Below are 11,462 nucleotides of genomic sequence, written 5' to 3' on the forward strand. Positions count from 1 at the left end.
AGAGGGGAAGGCAGCAAAGGATTGCAAGATTGCCTGGGAAACTGTCACAGAATGCTGAAAAAGAAGGTCATGTGATTGCAGACCCAGCCCCAGCAGTGATCGGCACACCAAAGCAGCCTCAACTTTGGATAAGATGTCTGGCAGACTCTCCTCAAAATGTCCTGACCTGTGTAGTAAACATTTTCATCCCATCCTCGCTTCCTCCAGGCAGCATTCCTTGTCTCCTCTCGAGATTGTAGATCTTTGTACGCTGCAAAGCGACCAAAAAACATCTAAATTAGAAAGTTACTTTCATGCAAATTGGACAGTAAGTGAATGGATGCTAGTACTACAGCTTGGGGGTTCAATCCACAGCTGAATTGGATAACTCAGCTAGCTTCCCTGTGTACCCTAGGATGAAGAGGGGGTGGGCCTGGTTCTTCCTCTGAATTCCTTCTGCCTTGCTCTACCTCTTCTCCTACCCCTCCTGCTCTGCCCAGCCGGACTTTGCCCTTCCTCAGTTTCCTCCACAGCCAATGGAGCCAAACTCCCACTCCCTGTCAGTTTCTCGGCCTTCCCCTCCGAATCAGATTCCAACAGGGGGGATGACAAAACCTATGTACTTATTTGAACTGTCTGAATCTCCTGATGTTGCCACACATATACTTTTATCAAATAAATAAATGACAGGTATTCAAACAGCACAGCAACCTGCTGCAGCAGCCAAGATGGGGGTTTCATGGGGTGTCATCCCAAATACCTGGTTCTCCCTCAGTTTGTTCATGGACTCCATGAGGGCCGAATAGCCACCGACGAACCTCCAGATGTGAACTGCAGGGAGACAAAACGTTCTGAGCCTTACAGAGCCCCAAAGAGAAGGAGTCGATATAAAATGAAAGGGAGCCTTGGGCCGGGTTGTCCCATGGCACTGGTGGTCCTCGGCTTACAAGCGTTCATTTAGCGGCCATTTGAAGTTACAATGGCACTGAAAAGAGTGACCTTATGGCCGTTTTCCACAGTGAATACCTGGTGAAGGTGAATAGAAAATTAGTAGAAATCAATGGAAAAATCAGTAGAAAAATCAGTAAAAATCAGTAGAAAAATCAATATAAAAATCAGTAGAAAAATCAATAGAAAATCAGTAGAAAAATCAATTGAAAAATCAATTGAAAATCAGTAAAAAAAACAATCAAAAATCAATAGAAAAATCAGTAGAAAAATCAGTAGAAAAATCAGTAAAAAAATCAAAAGAAAAATCGGTAGAAAAGCAGTAGAAAAAAACAATACAAAAATCAATTGAAAATCAGTAAAAAATCAATAGAAAAATCAGTAGAAAAATCAGTAGAAAAATCAGTAAAAAATCAATAGAAAAATCAGTAGAAAAGCAGTAGAAAAATTGTAGAAAAACCAGTAGAAAAATTGTAGAAAAACCAGTAGAAAAATCAATATAAAATCAGTAGAAAAATCAGTAGAAAAATAATAGAAAAATCAATCAAAAATCTGTAAAAAAAAAAAAATAGAAAATCTATAGAAAAATCAGTAAAAAATCAATAGAAAAATCAGTAGAAAAATTGTAGAAAAACCAGTAGAAAAATTAATAGAAAACCAGAAGAAAAATTGTAGAAAATCAATAGAAAATCAGTAGAAAAATCAATAGAAAAAATAGAAAATCAATAGAAAAATTAGAAGAAAAATTGTAGAAAAATCTAGAAAAATCAATAGAAAATCAGTGGAAAAATCAGTAGAAAAATAGGTAGAAAACACTACAGGCCGACCTCGACTTATGACCATGAGAGGGATTGGAAATCCTGTTGTTAAGTGACATGGTGATTTTGTGAGGCATCTGGTGGCCGCACCCCATGTTACAACCTTTGCCTCTGCTGGGGCCGTTAAGCGAACCACTATGGTCATTAAGTGACACATCCCATCCCACTGTGACTGGCCGCCTTCTCTATCGGCTTTCCCGTTGATTTTGCATATGGGAAGCTGGCTAGGAAAGCCACAAATGGCAACCGGGGGACACCCAGTGACCGTTGTAAACGCGGGACGGTTGCCAGGTGCCTGGATTGCAACCCCGAGAATGCCTGTGACCGTGTTGTAAGTGTGAGGACCTAAATCGCCTTTTGCAGCACCGTTCATAACCTTGAACAGTCACGAAAACAGATGGTCGTTATGTGAGGATTGTGTCCTGTACAGTGCCCTTCACGCAGCTTCTTACCTGCCTGGTCCTGCTCGCCGTACCAGGTATTCCAGTTCCCAACCAGTTCGCATGGATACCCGGTGTCTGAATGCAGCTTGGGGAGGACTTCTTCCCTGCAGAGCGAGGCCCAACGTTTAACAGAGGGAGAGAAAGCAAATATCTGTTAAATAATGGTCAATTTCAGGATTGCGGTGCTGCTAAAAGCTGGACCTTCCCTCTGCTCGCTTCGCAAGTTACTGAGTGTGCAATGGAGGCTAACCAACAGCGAAGGATGGGTTTGTCGAGTCACTTGAATGCAATTATTTGAATGCAAAGCATTTCCCTTGGACCAACAAACTTCCTCCCTCCCTCCCTCCCTCCCTCCCTCTCCTTCCTTCCTTCCTTCCTTCCTTTCCTTCTTTCCTACCCACTTAGCTCTAAGACTTATATACCACTTCACAGTGTTTTCCAGCCCCTCTCTAAGCGGTTTACAGAGTCAGCCTCTCGCCCCCAACAATCTGGATCTTCTCATTTTACCGACCTCGGAAGGACGGAAAGGCTGAGTCGACCTTGAGCTGGTCAGGATCTAACTCCAGACTATGGGCAGAGTCAGCCTGCAATTCTGCATTCTAAGAGCTGCGTCTTCATCAATCAAATATATATTGCGCAATACTGTGGGGCTACCCAAATAGGACCATTAAGAAAATACACTGTGGTTTACTAAACCATGAAGAACGAGATAGGCTGATCCTTACGCGAGTCTGTTGTAGGAATCCAAGCATTCGGGCTTCACATTGTGGACTGGAAAAGGAGAGAAAGAAAAACTGGTTGAAGAAAAGCAGGAGGGAAGGGCCCGGGGGGAAAAAAATGGACAGGAAGTGAATCACAGCAGATGGATTGGCAGCTTCAAACAATTCCGCCCAGAAATCACAGCACTGGGGGAAAAAAAATACCCTTTTTGCAAAGATCTCATATACTGCAAAGCATTCTTGGGTTAGATTTTGGGTTTGCATGCTGTATGAACTCTAGCAGTCATGGCTTATTTAACAGACCTGGGTTTAAATAAACCTGGGCTTAAGGCAATGGGTGCATTCACTTAAAGCCGTGATGGTGAATCTATGGCACGCAAGCCGCAGCCAAATTTACTTGCACTGTGCATGCGCACGCCTGCCAGCTGATTTTCGACCCGTTTGAGGCCGTTTTCGCCCTCCCAGGGGCTCGAGGGAAGCCTCTGCAGCCTTGGGAGGCCGAAAAACGGGCCTTCTGGAAATACCGGAAGTGCCGAAACGGACTCGTTTTTCGGCCTCCCAAGGCTGCAGAGGCTTCCCTCGAGCCTCCGGGAGGGCGAAAACGGCCCCAAACAGGTTAGGCAGATAATACATTTCGTAAATCATTAAGTAATAATCAAGACCGTCAACTTTACAGCTTATCATGTGGACTTTCAATTCCCAGAATTCCCCAGCCGGCATTGCCGGCTGGGGAATTCTGGGAATTGAAGTCCAAACCTCTTTCAGTGGCCCATGAAATTAGGATTCGGTGGTGCGACTGAAGCAGCTCCAGGAAAGAAAGAGGAGGGGGAAAAAACACACCATAGAAATCGGGCAGGGAGGGACTCACATTGGATCTTGTAGAGGTGGTTGGTCTCTTTCTTGGACAGGAGGTTGGAATGGGCGTCTTTTCGGGGATCCACCTTGTGGACGAAGAGCGAGCGAAACCAGCTGCTTTCGCTGTCTTTGGAATAACCCCTGCAAAAGAAAAGGCGAGACGTTTATATTTTCATGGCTTGATTCGAATTTCAAGGCTGCTGTTCTGACCCAAACCTGGTCCCAAGAGAGCAAACCCAAGACAAAGGCAGCAGTACAACCTTTTTATGTTTCAGCTAAGAATTCTGTTTCTTCACAGATAAAAGGCTGCTTCCAACTAATTAGCTCCCACAAGAAAGAACCTTGCCAAGTATTTGCAAGTCTGCCAAAACACAACAGATAAGAAATAGTTTACAATATAAGAGTCTTCAAATACCAACTGAAATGTCCACGAGGCTGAGTTCAAAACGTCTTTGCCTTCTGCAAAGAACGTTCGTTTCACAACTTCTTCTTGAAGGAGAGGCCATTACTTTGCAGCCTTACTCCCGTGCTGTTATAACTATTCTTTCCTATGAGCAATCCTGCGTGCACACGCACTTGGCACAGGCTCCTCGGGAACCTCCTCATTGCTGCTGCCAGCACCCACATTCCCTGAAGTTAGCAGTCCACTCCCTAATGGTCCTGGCCCCTCATCTGAGTCCTCGCTCTCCTCAGCCATCCGCACCTGCTGCCGGCTAACCGCAACAGCTGCCCAATTTGGACTGCTGAGCGATTCTGACAGCGCAGAAGGCAAAACTGTTGGGTTTTTCCGCCAAGGGATGCCAATTCACCTTGCAAGTATCTACAGGTTTACAAAGCCCTTGCACAGCCACCCTTCGAATATTGCACCCAGTTTTGGTCACCGTGATATAAAAAAAAACATGCTGAGAACACTGGAAAGAGGGCAGAGAAGAGCAACAAATATAATTAGGGGGTTGGAGGTTAAAACATAGGAAGAACGGTTGCAGGAATTGGGTATGTCTAGTCGAGAGAAAAGAAGGACTCAGGGGGACATGATAGCAGGGCTCCAATATCTCAGGGGCTGCGCCAAAGAAGAGGGAGTCAAGCTATTCTCCAAAGTACTGGAAGCCAAGAAAACAAACAATGGATGGAAAGTAATCAAGGAGAGAAACAACCAAGAAATAAAGAGAAATTTCCTGACAATTAGAACAATTAACCAGTGGAACAACTTGCCACCAGAAGTTGTGGGTGCTTCATCACTGGAGGTTTTTAAGAAGAGACTAGAAAGCCATCTGAAATTGTACACTCTCCTGCCTGAGAAGGGGGTTGGACTAGAAGACCTCCAAGGTCCCCTTATTATAAAGGGACTTCAAACTCTGTTATTCCATTCCATTCCAGTATTATTCTATTCTATTCTATTCTATTCTATTCTATTCTATTCTATTCTATTCTATTCTATTCTATTCTATTCTATTCCATTCCATTCCATTCCATTCCATTCCATTCTTATTCTATTCTATACTATCCTATTCTTTTTCAATCCAAGATTCTATTCTATTCTAAATTCTCTTCTATTATTTTTCATTCCAATATTCTATTTATTCTATTCTAAATTCTATTCCTGTTCCTGTTCCTGTTCCTGTTCCTGTTCCTGCTCTCTTTAGATAAAATGAGCTGACTAAACAAACCAGGACCAATATAGTCTACCAGAGAGGTGACCCAGTAAATACCAATCAACTTTTATTAATAATATCCCCCCCTCCCACCGTTTTATTTGATCAAGACCTTTGCTCCAACCCTGGTTACTCATTAACTTCAGAAAATACCTAGCAAACAATCTTTTCAACAGGGCTAATCTGAGATCCTTGGTTGGCAACCCTCTCCTTAATTTACAGAAGAAGAAAAAAACACACCTAATAAGCAAAATAAAAATTATAAAGGGACTTTCAATTTTTTTGCAGGAATTATAAATGCATTTGTATTATAACACTGCAAAGGTATATCATGGGCCCTTTCTTCCTGTATTCTATGCTTTGTAATCACCAAATCAAAATAAATCACGTCCCATTTTTCCCCCTTTTTCAGCAAAAAGCCCGTAGAAAGCTTTCTAGTTGCTGACAAATCTATTTTTGTTCCCTTTCCCCCAATCAAACAAGTCAATTTTGCCACCTCAGGAAATTCTGTTGTTTCCAGTAACCTTTCCTCCAAGAAAGAAAGAAAGAAAGGAAGGAAGGAAGGAAGGAAGGAAGGAAGGAAGGAAGGAAGGAAGGAAGGAAGGAAGGAAGGAAGGAAGGAAGGAAGGGGAAAAAAAGAAAGAGGAAAGAAAGAAAAAAGAAAGAAAGAAAGAGGAAAGAAAGAAGGAAAGAAAGAAGAAAGAAAGAAGTTAGGAAAGAAAGAAGGAAGGAAGGAAGGTAGGAAAGAAGGAAGGGTGGGATAGGAGAGAAAGAAAGAAAAAGAAAGAGAAAAGGGAGAGCAAAGGAATAGCACTTATATACAGCTTTATAGCCCTCTCTAAGCAGTTTACAGAGTCAGCCTCTTCCCCCCAACAATCTGGGTCCTTATTTACCGACCTCAGAAGGATGGAAGGCTGAGTCAACCTAGAGTCAGTCAGAATCGAACTTTCTAGCTGCGGGCAGAGTCGGCCTGCAATACTGCATTCCAACCACTCCGCCACCACAACTCTTGCCTATGCCGGCGAAACATGGGCACCAATCTCACAACCGATACAGAAGCTGCGAGGGGTGCAAAGACAGCCATGGAAAGATCCATGCTGGGGATCACACGACAAGCTAGAAAAGACGCGTGCATGGATTAAGAGGATGAACGGAAGTAATACGATGCCATCCAGAAAGTCAAAGAATTGGAACAGAAACGGGCCGGTCATATAGCAAGAAGAAAAGATGGCAGGTGGACCAAAAAATGGATCCCACCAGATTATAAAGCATCCATGAAAGAGACCCAAAACAAGGGATCGGCCACATCAGCAAGTATGGTGGGTCCAATTGACCAAAGGAAGCCCAGGGACATATTAGTTGGACACATGCGGAAGAGGCCTTCATCCCTCATTGGGTGGACAATGGCTGGAGTGAAGATGATGAAGGTTGGTAAAGGTTCAAACACCACTATGAGGGACACTCAGTGGCTAAGACACCGAGCTTGTCGATCAGAAAGGTCGGCAGTTCGGCGGTTCGAATCCCTAGCGCCGCGTCACGGAGTGAGCTCCCGTTCCTTGTCCCAGCTTCTGCCAACCTAGCAGTTCAAAAGCACGTAAAAAATGGAAGCAGAAAAATAGGGAGAAAGAGAAGGAGAAACAAAGAAGAGGAGGAAGAGGAGAAAAGGAAGGAGAGAGGAGGGAGGAGGAGGAGAGGAGAGGGAGGAGAAAAGGGAGGAGGAGAAAGAGGAGGAGGGGAGGGAGAAAGAGAAGGAGAAACAAAGAAGAGGAGGAAGAGGAGAAAAGGAAGGAGAGGAGGAGGAGGAGGAGGAGAGGAGAGGGAGGAGAAAAGGGAGGAGGAGAAAGAGGAGGAGAGGGAGAAAGAGAAGGAGAAACAAAGAAGAGGAGGAAGAGGAGAAAAGGAAGGAGGGAGAGAGGAGGAGGAGGAGAGGGAGGAGAAAAGGGAGGAGGAGAAAGAGAAGGAGAAAAAAAGAAGAGGAGGAAGAGGAGAAAAGGAAGGAGGGAGAGGAGGAGGAGGAGGAGAGGGAGGAGAAAAGGGAGGAGGAGAAAGAGGAGAAGGGGAGGGAGAAAGAGAAGGAGAAACAAAGAAGAGGAAGGAGGGAAGGAGGAAGACGAGGGAGAAGGAGAAAAGGGAAGAAGAGAAAGGGAAGGAAGGAGGAAGAGGGGGGAAAGCAAGTGGAAGAGGAGGAGGAAAAGAAAGAGGAGGAGGAGGAGAAAGAGGAGAGGAAGGGGGAGGGAACCCGAAGGAAGGAAGAAGCGAAGGAAGAAAAGGAGGAGGGAGAACGGGGGGGGGGGCTCACCGGGCTCCCGGCCGGAGGTCTCCGCCTCCGCGCAGCGCCCGCAGCCAGGGTCCAGCTGGGAGGCCGCCCACCCGCGTCGCCATCTTCGCTCTCCTGCCCGGGCCGAGCGGCGTGGGGCGGACCGAGCGGGGCGGCCGGGCGGCAGCCAACCCGGGCGGCCGAGGGAGGGACGGACGGGCTCCGCGCCTCCCACCCGCCTTCCTTTGCCCTGCCCCGGAGCCTCGATCGCAGAGGGCTGGGCTTGCAGATCAGGTGGTCTTCTTCGTGCAGATGTTTCGTTGCCCAACTGGGGAACAGCATCAGGGCCAGGAGGAGCGGGGTTTTCAGGGGGAGGAGGAGGAGGCGGAGGAAAGAAGAAGAAGAAGAAGAAGAAGAAGAAGAAGAAGAAGAAGAAGAAGAAGAAGAAGAAGAAGAAGAAGAAGAAGAAGAAGAAGAAGAAGAAGAAGAAGAAGAAGAAGAAAGTGAAAGAAAGAATGAGGAAGAAGAGAAGGAAGAAGAAAAGGGAGGAAGAGGAAAAGGAGGAGGAGAAGTAGAAGTAGAAGCAGCAGGAGAAGGAGAAGGGTCCTTAGTGCTCTCTAAGCTTGCTTGTTTTTTCCCCAGACATTTCATGACCCAAACTAGGCAACATCATGAGCGCTAGAAGCGAGTGGGGTTTGTGGAAAGGAGGAGGATTGTGGGGTCCTTTTTTTTTTTTGCAAGTTTTACTGGTTTTTAAAGACAAACAAAACAAACAAAACATAAAAACATCAAACTTTCTTTCATAAGTGCACACTTATGAGGATTGTGGGGTCCTTGATGCTCTCTGATCTTGCTTGTTGTCTTGCAAGCATTTCATTACCCAACTAGGTAACATCATCAGTACTAGAAGGAAAGGAGGAGGACGAGGAGAGAACTGTGGGGTCCTTGGGGCTCTCTTGAGCTTGGTGGTTTTCTTGCAGACCTTTCATGACCTAACGAGGCAACTTTTCAGTGACAGAATAATACTATAATCAATGCACAGAAATTGTGGGTGCTCCGTCACGGGAGATTTTCAAGGAAAGACTGGACAGCTCTTTGTCCAGAATGGTGCAGGGTGTCTTGCTCAAACAAGGGGTTGGACTAAAAGACCTCTAAGGTTCCTTCCAACTGTTGTCATTCTGTATTCTCTACATCTTAAAAATTGCTAAATGCCATGCTATATAAGCAAGTCGCATTCCTGCAATTCCTGCCTTGCCTTGCCTTGTTTTCTGAACTGGCCTACCTTTCAGGGTCGACTTGACCACTGAGGCCACCAAACACTGTAGACTGAAGTTTTAAAATCACCCAGGGAAAGCAAGAAGCGGGTGTGGTTTTAAAACTCAGCAGCTGTTCTGACCCAAACCTTGTTCCAAGGAAACAAACACGAAAAGGAGGAAACAGCAAAACCTTTTAATTGTTCTTATGAATTCCGTTCCTTCCCGGTTAAAGGGCTGTTTCAGACTAATTGTCTCTGATAAGAACGAGCCTTGCCAAGGTTATTGAAGGCTGCCAAGAACACTAGATAAAGTTGCCAAAGAAATATTTCAAACACAAAGAGTCTCCAAACACAAAGAGGAAGAAGAGGGAGGAGGAGGAGGAGAAGAAGAGGAAGAAGGAGGAGAGGAAGAAGAGAAAGGAGGAGGAGGAGGGGAAGAAGAAGGAGGAGGAGGAGAAGGAGAAGAAGAGGAAGAGGAGGAGAGAAGGAAGATGGAGGAGGAGGGGAAGAAGAGGAAGAAGAGGAAGGGGAGGGGGAGGAGAAGGAGAAGGAGAAGGAGAAGGAGAAGGAGAAGGAGAAGGAGAAGGAGAAGGAGAAGAAGAAGAAGAAGAAGAAGAAGAAGAAGAAGAAGAAGAAGAAGAAGAAGAAGAAGAAGAAGAAGAAGAAGAAGAAGAAGAAGAAGAAGAAGAAGAAAGAATGAGGAAGAAGAGAAGGAAGAAGAAAAGGGAGGAAGAGGAAAAGGAGGAGGAGAAGGAGAAGTAGAAGCAGCAGGAGGAGAAGGGTCCTTAAGCTTGCTTGTTGTTTTTTCCCCAGACATTTCATGACCCAAACTAGGTAACATCATGAGCGCTAGAAGCGAGTGGGGTTTGTGGAAAGGAGGAGGATTGTGGGGTCCTTTTTTGTGTGTGCAAGTTTTACTGGTTTTTAAAGACAAACAAAAACAAACAAAACATAAAAACATCAAACTTTCTTTCATAAGTGCACACTTATGAGGATTGTGGGGTCCTTGATGCTCTCTGATCTTGCTTGTTGTCTTGCAAGCATTTCATTACCCAACTAGGTAACATCATCAGTACTAGAAGGAAAGGAGGAGGAGGAGGACGAGGAGAGAACTGTGGGGTCCTTGGGGCTCTCTTGAGCTTGGTGGTTTTCTTGCAGACCTTTCATGACCTAACGAGGCAACTTTTCAGTGACAGAATAATACTATAATCAATGCACAGAAATTGTGGGTGCTCCGTCACGGGAGGTTTGCAAGGAAAGACTGGACAGCTCTTTGTCCAGAATGGTGCAGGGTGTCTTGCTCAAACAAGGGGTTGGACTAAAAGACCTCTAAGGTTCCTTCCAACTGTTGTCATTCTGTATTCTCTACATCTTAAAAATTGCTAAATGCCATGCTATATAAGCAAGTCGCATTCCTGCAATTCCTGCCTTGCCTTGTTTTCTGAACTGGCCTACCTTTCAGGGTCGACTTGACCACTGAGGCCACCAAACACTGTAGACTGAAGTTTTAAAATCACCCAGGGAAAGCAAGAAGTGGGTGTGGTTTTAAAACTCAGCAGCTGTTCTGACCCAAACCTTGTTCCAAGGAAACAAACACGAAAAGGAGGAAACAGCAAAACCTTTTAATTGTTCTTATGAATTCCGTTCCTTCCCGGTTAAAGGGCTGTTTCAGACTAATTGTCTCTGATAAGAACGAGCCTTGCCAAGGTTATTGAAGGCTGCCAAGAACACTAGATAAATTTACCAAGAAATATTTCAAACACAAAGAGTCTCCAAACACAAAGAGGAAGAAGAGGGAGGAGGAGGAGGAGAAGAAGAGGAAGAAGGAGGAGAGGAAGAAGAGAAAGGAGGAGGAGGAGGGGAAGAAGAAGGAGGAGGAGGAGAAGAAGAGGAAGAAGGGGGAGGGGTAGGGGTAGGGGTAGGGGTAGGGGTAGGGGTAGGGGTAGGGGGAGGAGAAGGAGAAGGAGAAGGAGAAGGAGAAGGAGAAGGAGAAGGAGAAGGAGAAGGAGAAGGAGAAGAAGAAGAAGAAGAAGAAGAAGAAGAAGAAGAAGAAGAAGAAGAAGAAGAAGAAGAAGAAGAAGAAGAAGAAGAAGAAGAAGAAGAAGAAGAAGAAGAAGAAAGAATGAGGAAGAAGAGAAGGAAGAAGAAAAGGGAGGAAGAGGAAAAGGAGGAGGAGAAGTAGAAGTAGAAGCAGCAGGAGAAGGAGAAGGGTCCTTAATGCTCTCTAAGCTTGCTTGTTTTTTCCCCAGACATTTCATGACCCAAACTAGGCAACATCATGAGCGCTAGAAGCGAGTGGGGTTTGTGGAAAGGAGGAGGATTGTGGGGTCCTTTTTTTTTTTTTGCAAGTTTTACTGGTTTTAAAGACAAACAAAAACAAACAAAACATAAAAACATCAAACTTTCTTTCATAAGTGCACACTTATGAGGATTGTGGGGTCCTTGATGCTCTCTGATCTTGCTTGTTGTCTTGCAAGCATTTCATTACCCAACTAGGTAACATCATCAGTACTAGAAGGAAAGGAGGAGGAGGAGG

At 45.1% G+C, this 11,462-nt stretch overlaps 1 protein-coding gene across 1 annotated transcript; it reads right to left on the reverse strand.

The window, feature by feature from the left end:
* Nucleotides 1-389: 389 nt before the first annotated feature.
* NIPSNAP1 (nipsnap homolog 1) lies at nucleotides 390-7,874 on the reverse strand. Its single transcript, XM_087942674.1, has 5 exons — nucleotides 7,714-7,874; nucleotides 3,776-3,903; nucleotides 2,914-2,959; nucleotides 2,198-2,292; nucleotides 390-810 (listed from the first exon to the last, which is right to left on the reverse strand). The coding sequence occupies exons 1-5, from the start codon at nucleotides 7,794-7,796 to the stop codon at nucleotides 674-676; spliced, it is 489 nt and encodes a 162-aa protein (XP_087798800.1). The 5' UTR covers nucleotides 7,797-7,874; the 3' UTR covers nucleotides 390-673.
* Between the last annotated feature and the right edge of the window lie 3,588 nt (nucleotides 7,875-11,462).

This window comes from Notechis scutatus, chromosome 13, assembly GCF_049901735.1.
Source record: "Notechis scutatus isolate UNSWTSFEM ecotype Mainland chromosome 13, rNotScu1.2, whole genome shotgun sequence".
NCBI classification, from domain to species: domain Eukaryota; kingdom Metazoa; phylum Chordata; class Lepidosauria; order Squamata; family Elapidae; genus Notechis; species Notechis scutatus.

Coding starts and splice junctions, on each gene's coding strand:
- NIPSNAP1 (XM_087942674.1), bottom strand. CDS start 7,796: ATGGCGACGCGGGTGGGCGGCCTCCCAGCTGGACCCTGGCTGCGGGCG. Junction 2,293..2,913: donor GATTCCTACAACAGACTCGC/GTAAGGATCAGC, acceptor CTCGCTCTGCAG/GGAAGAAGTCCTCCCCAAGC. Junction 811..2,197: donor CGGCGAGCAGGACCAGGCAG/GTAAGAAGCTGC, acceptor GTCTCCCTGCAG/TTCACATCTGGAGGTTCGTC.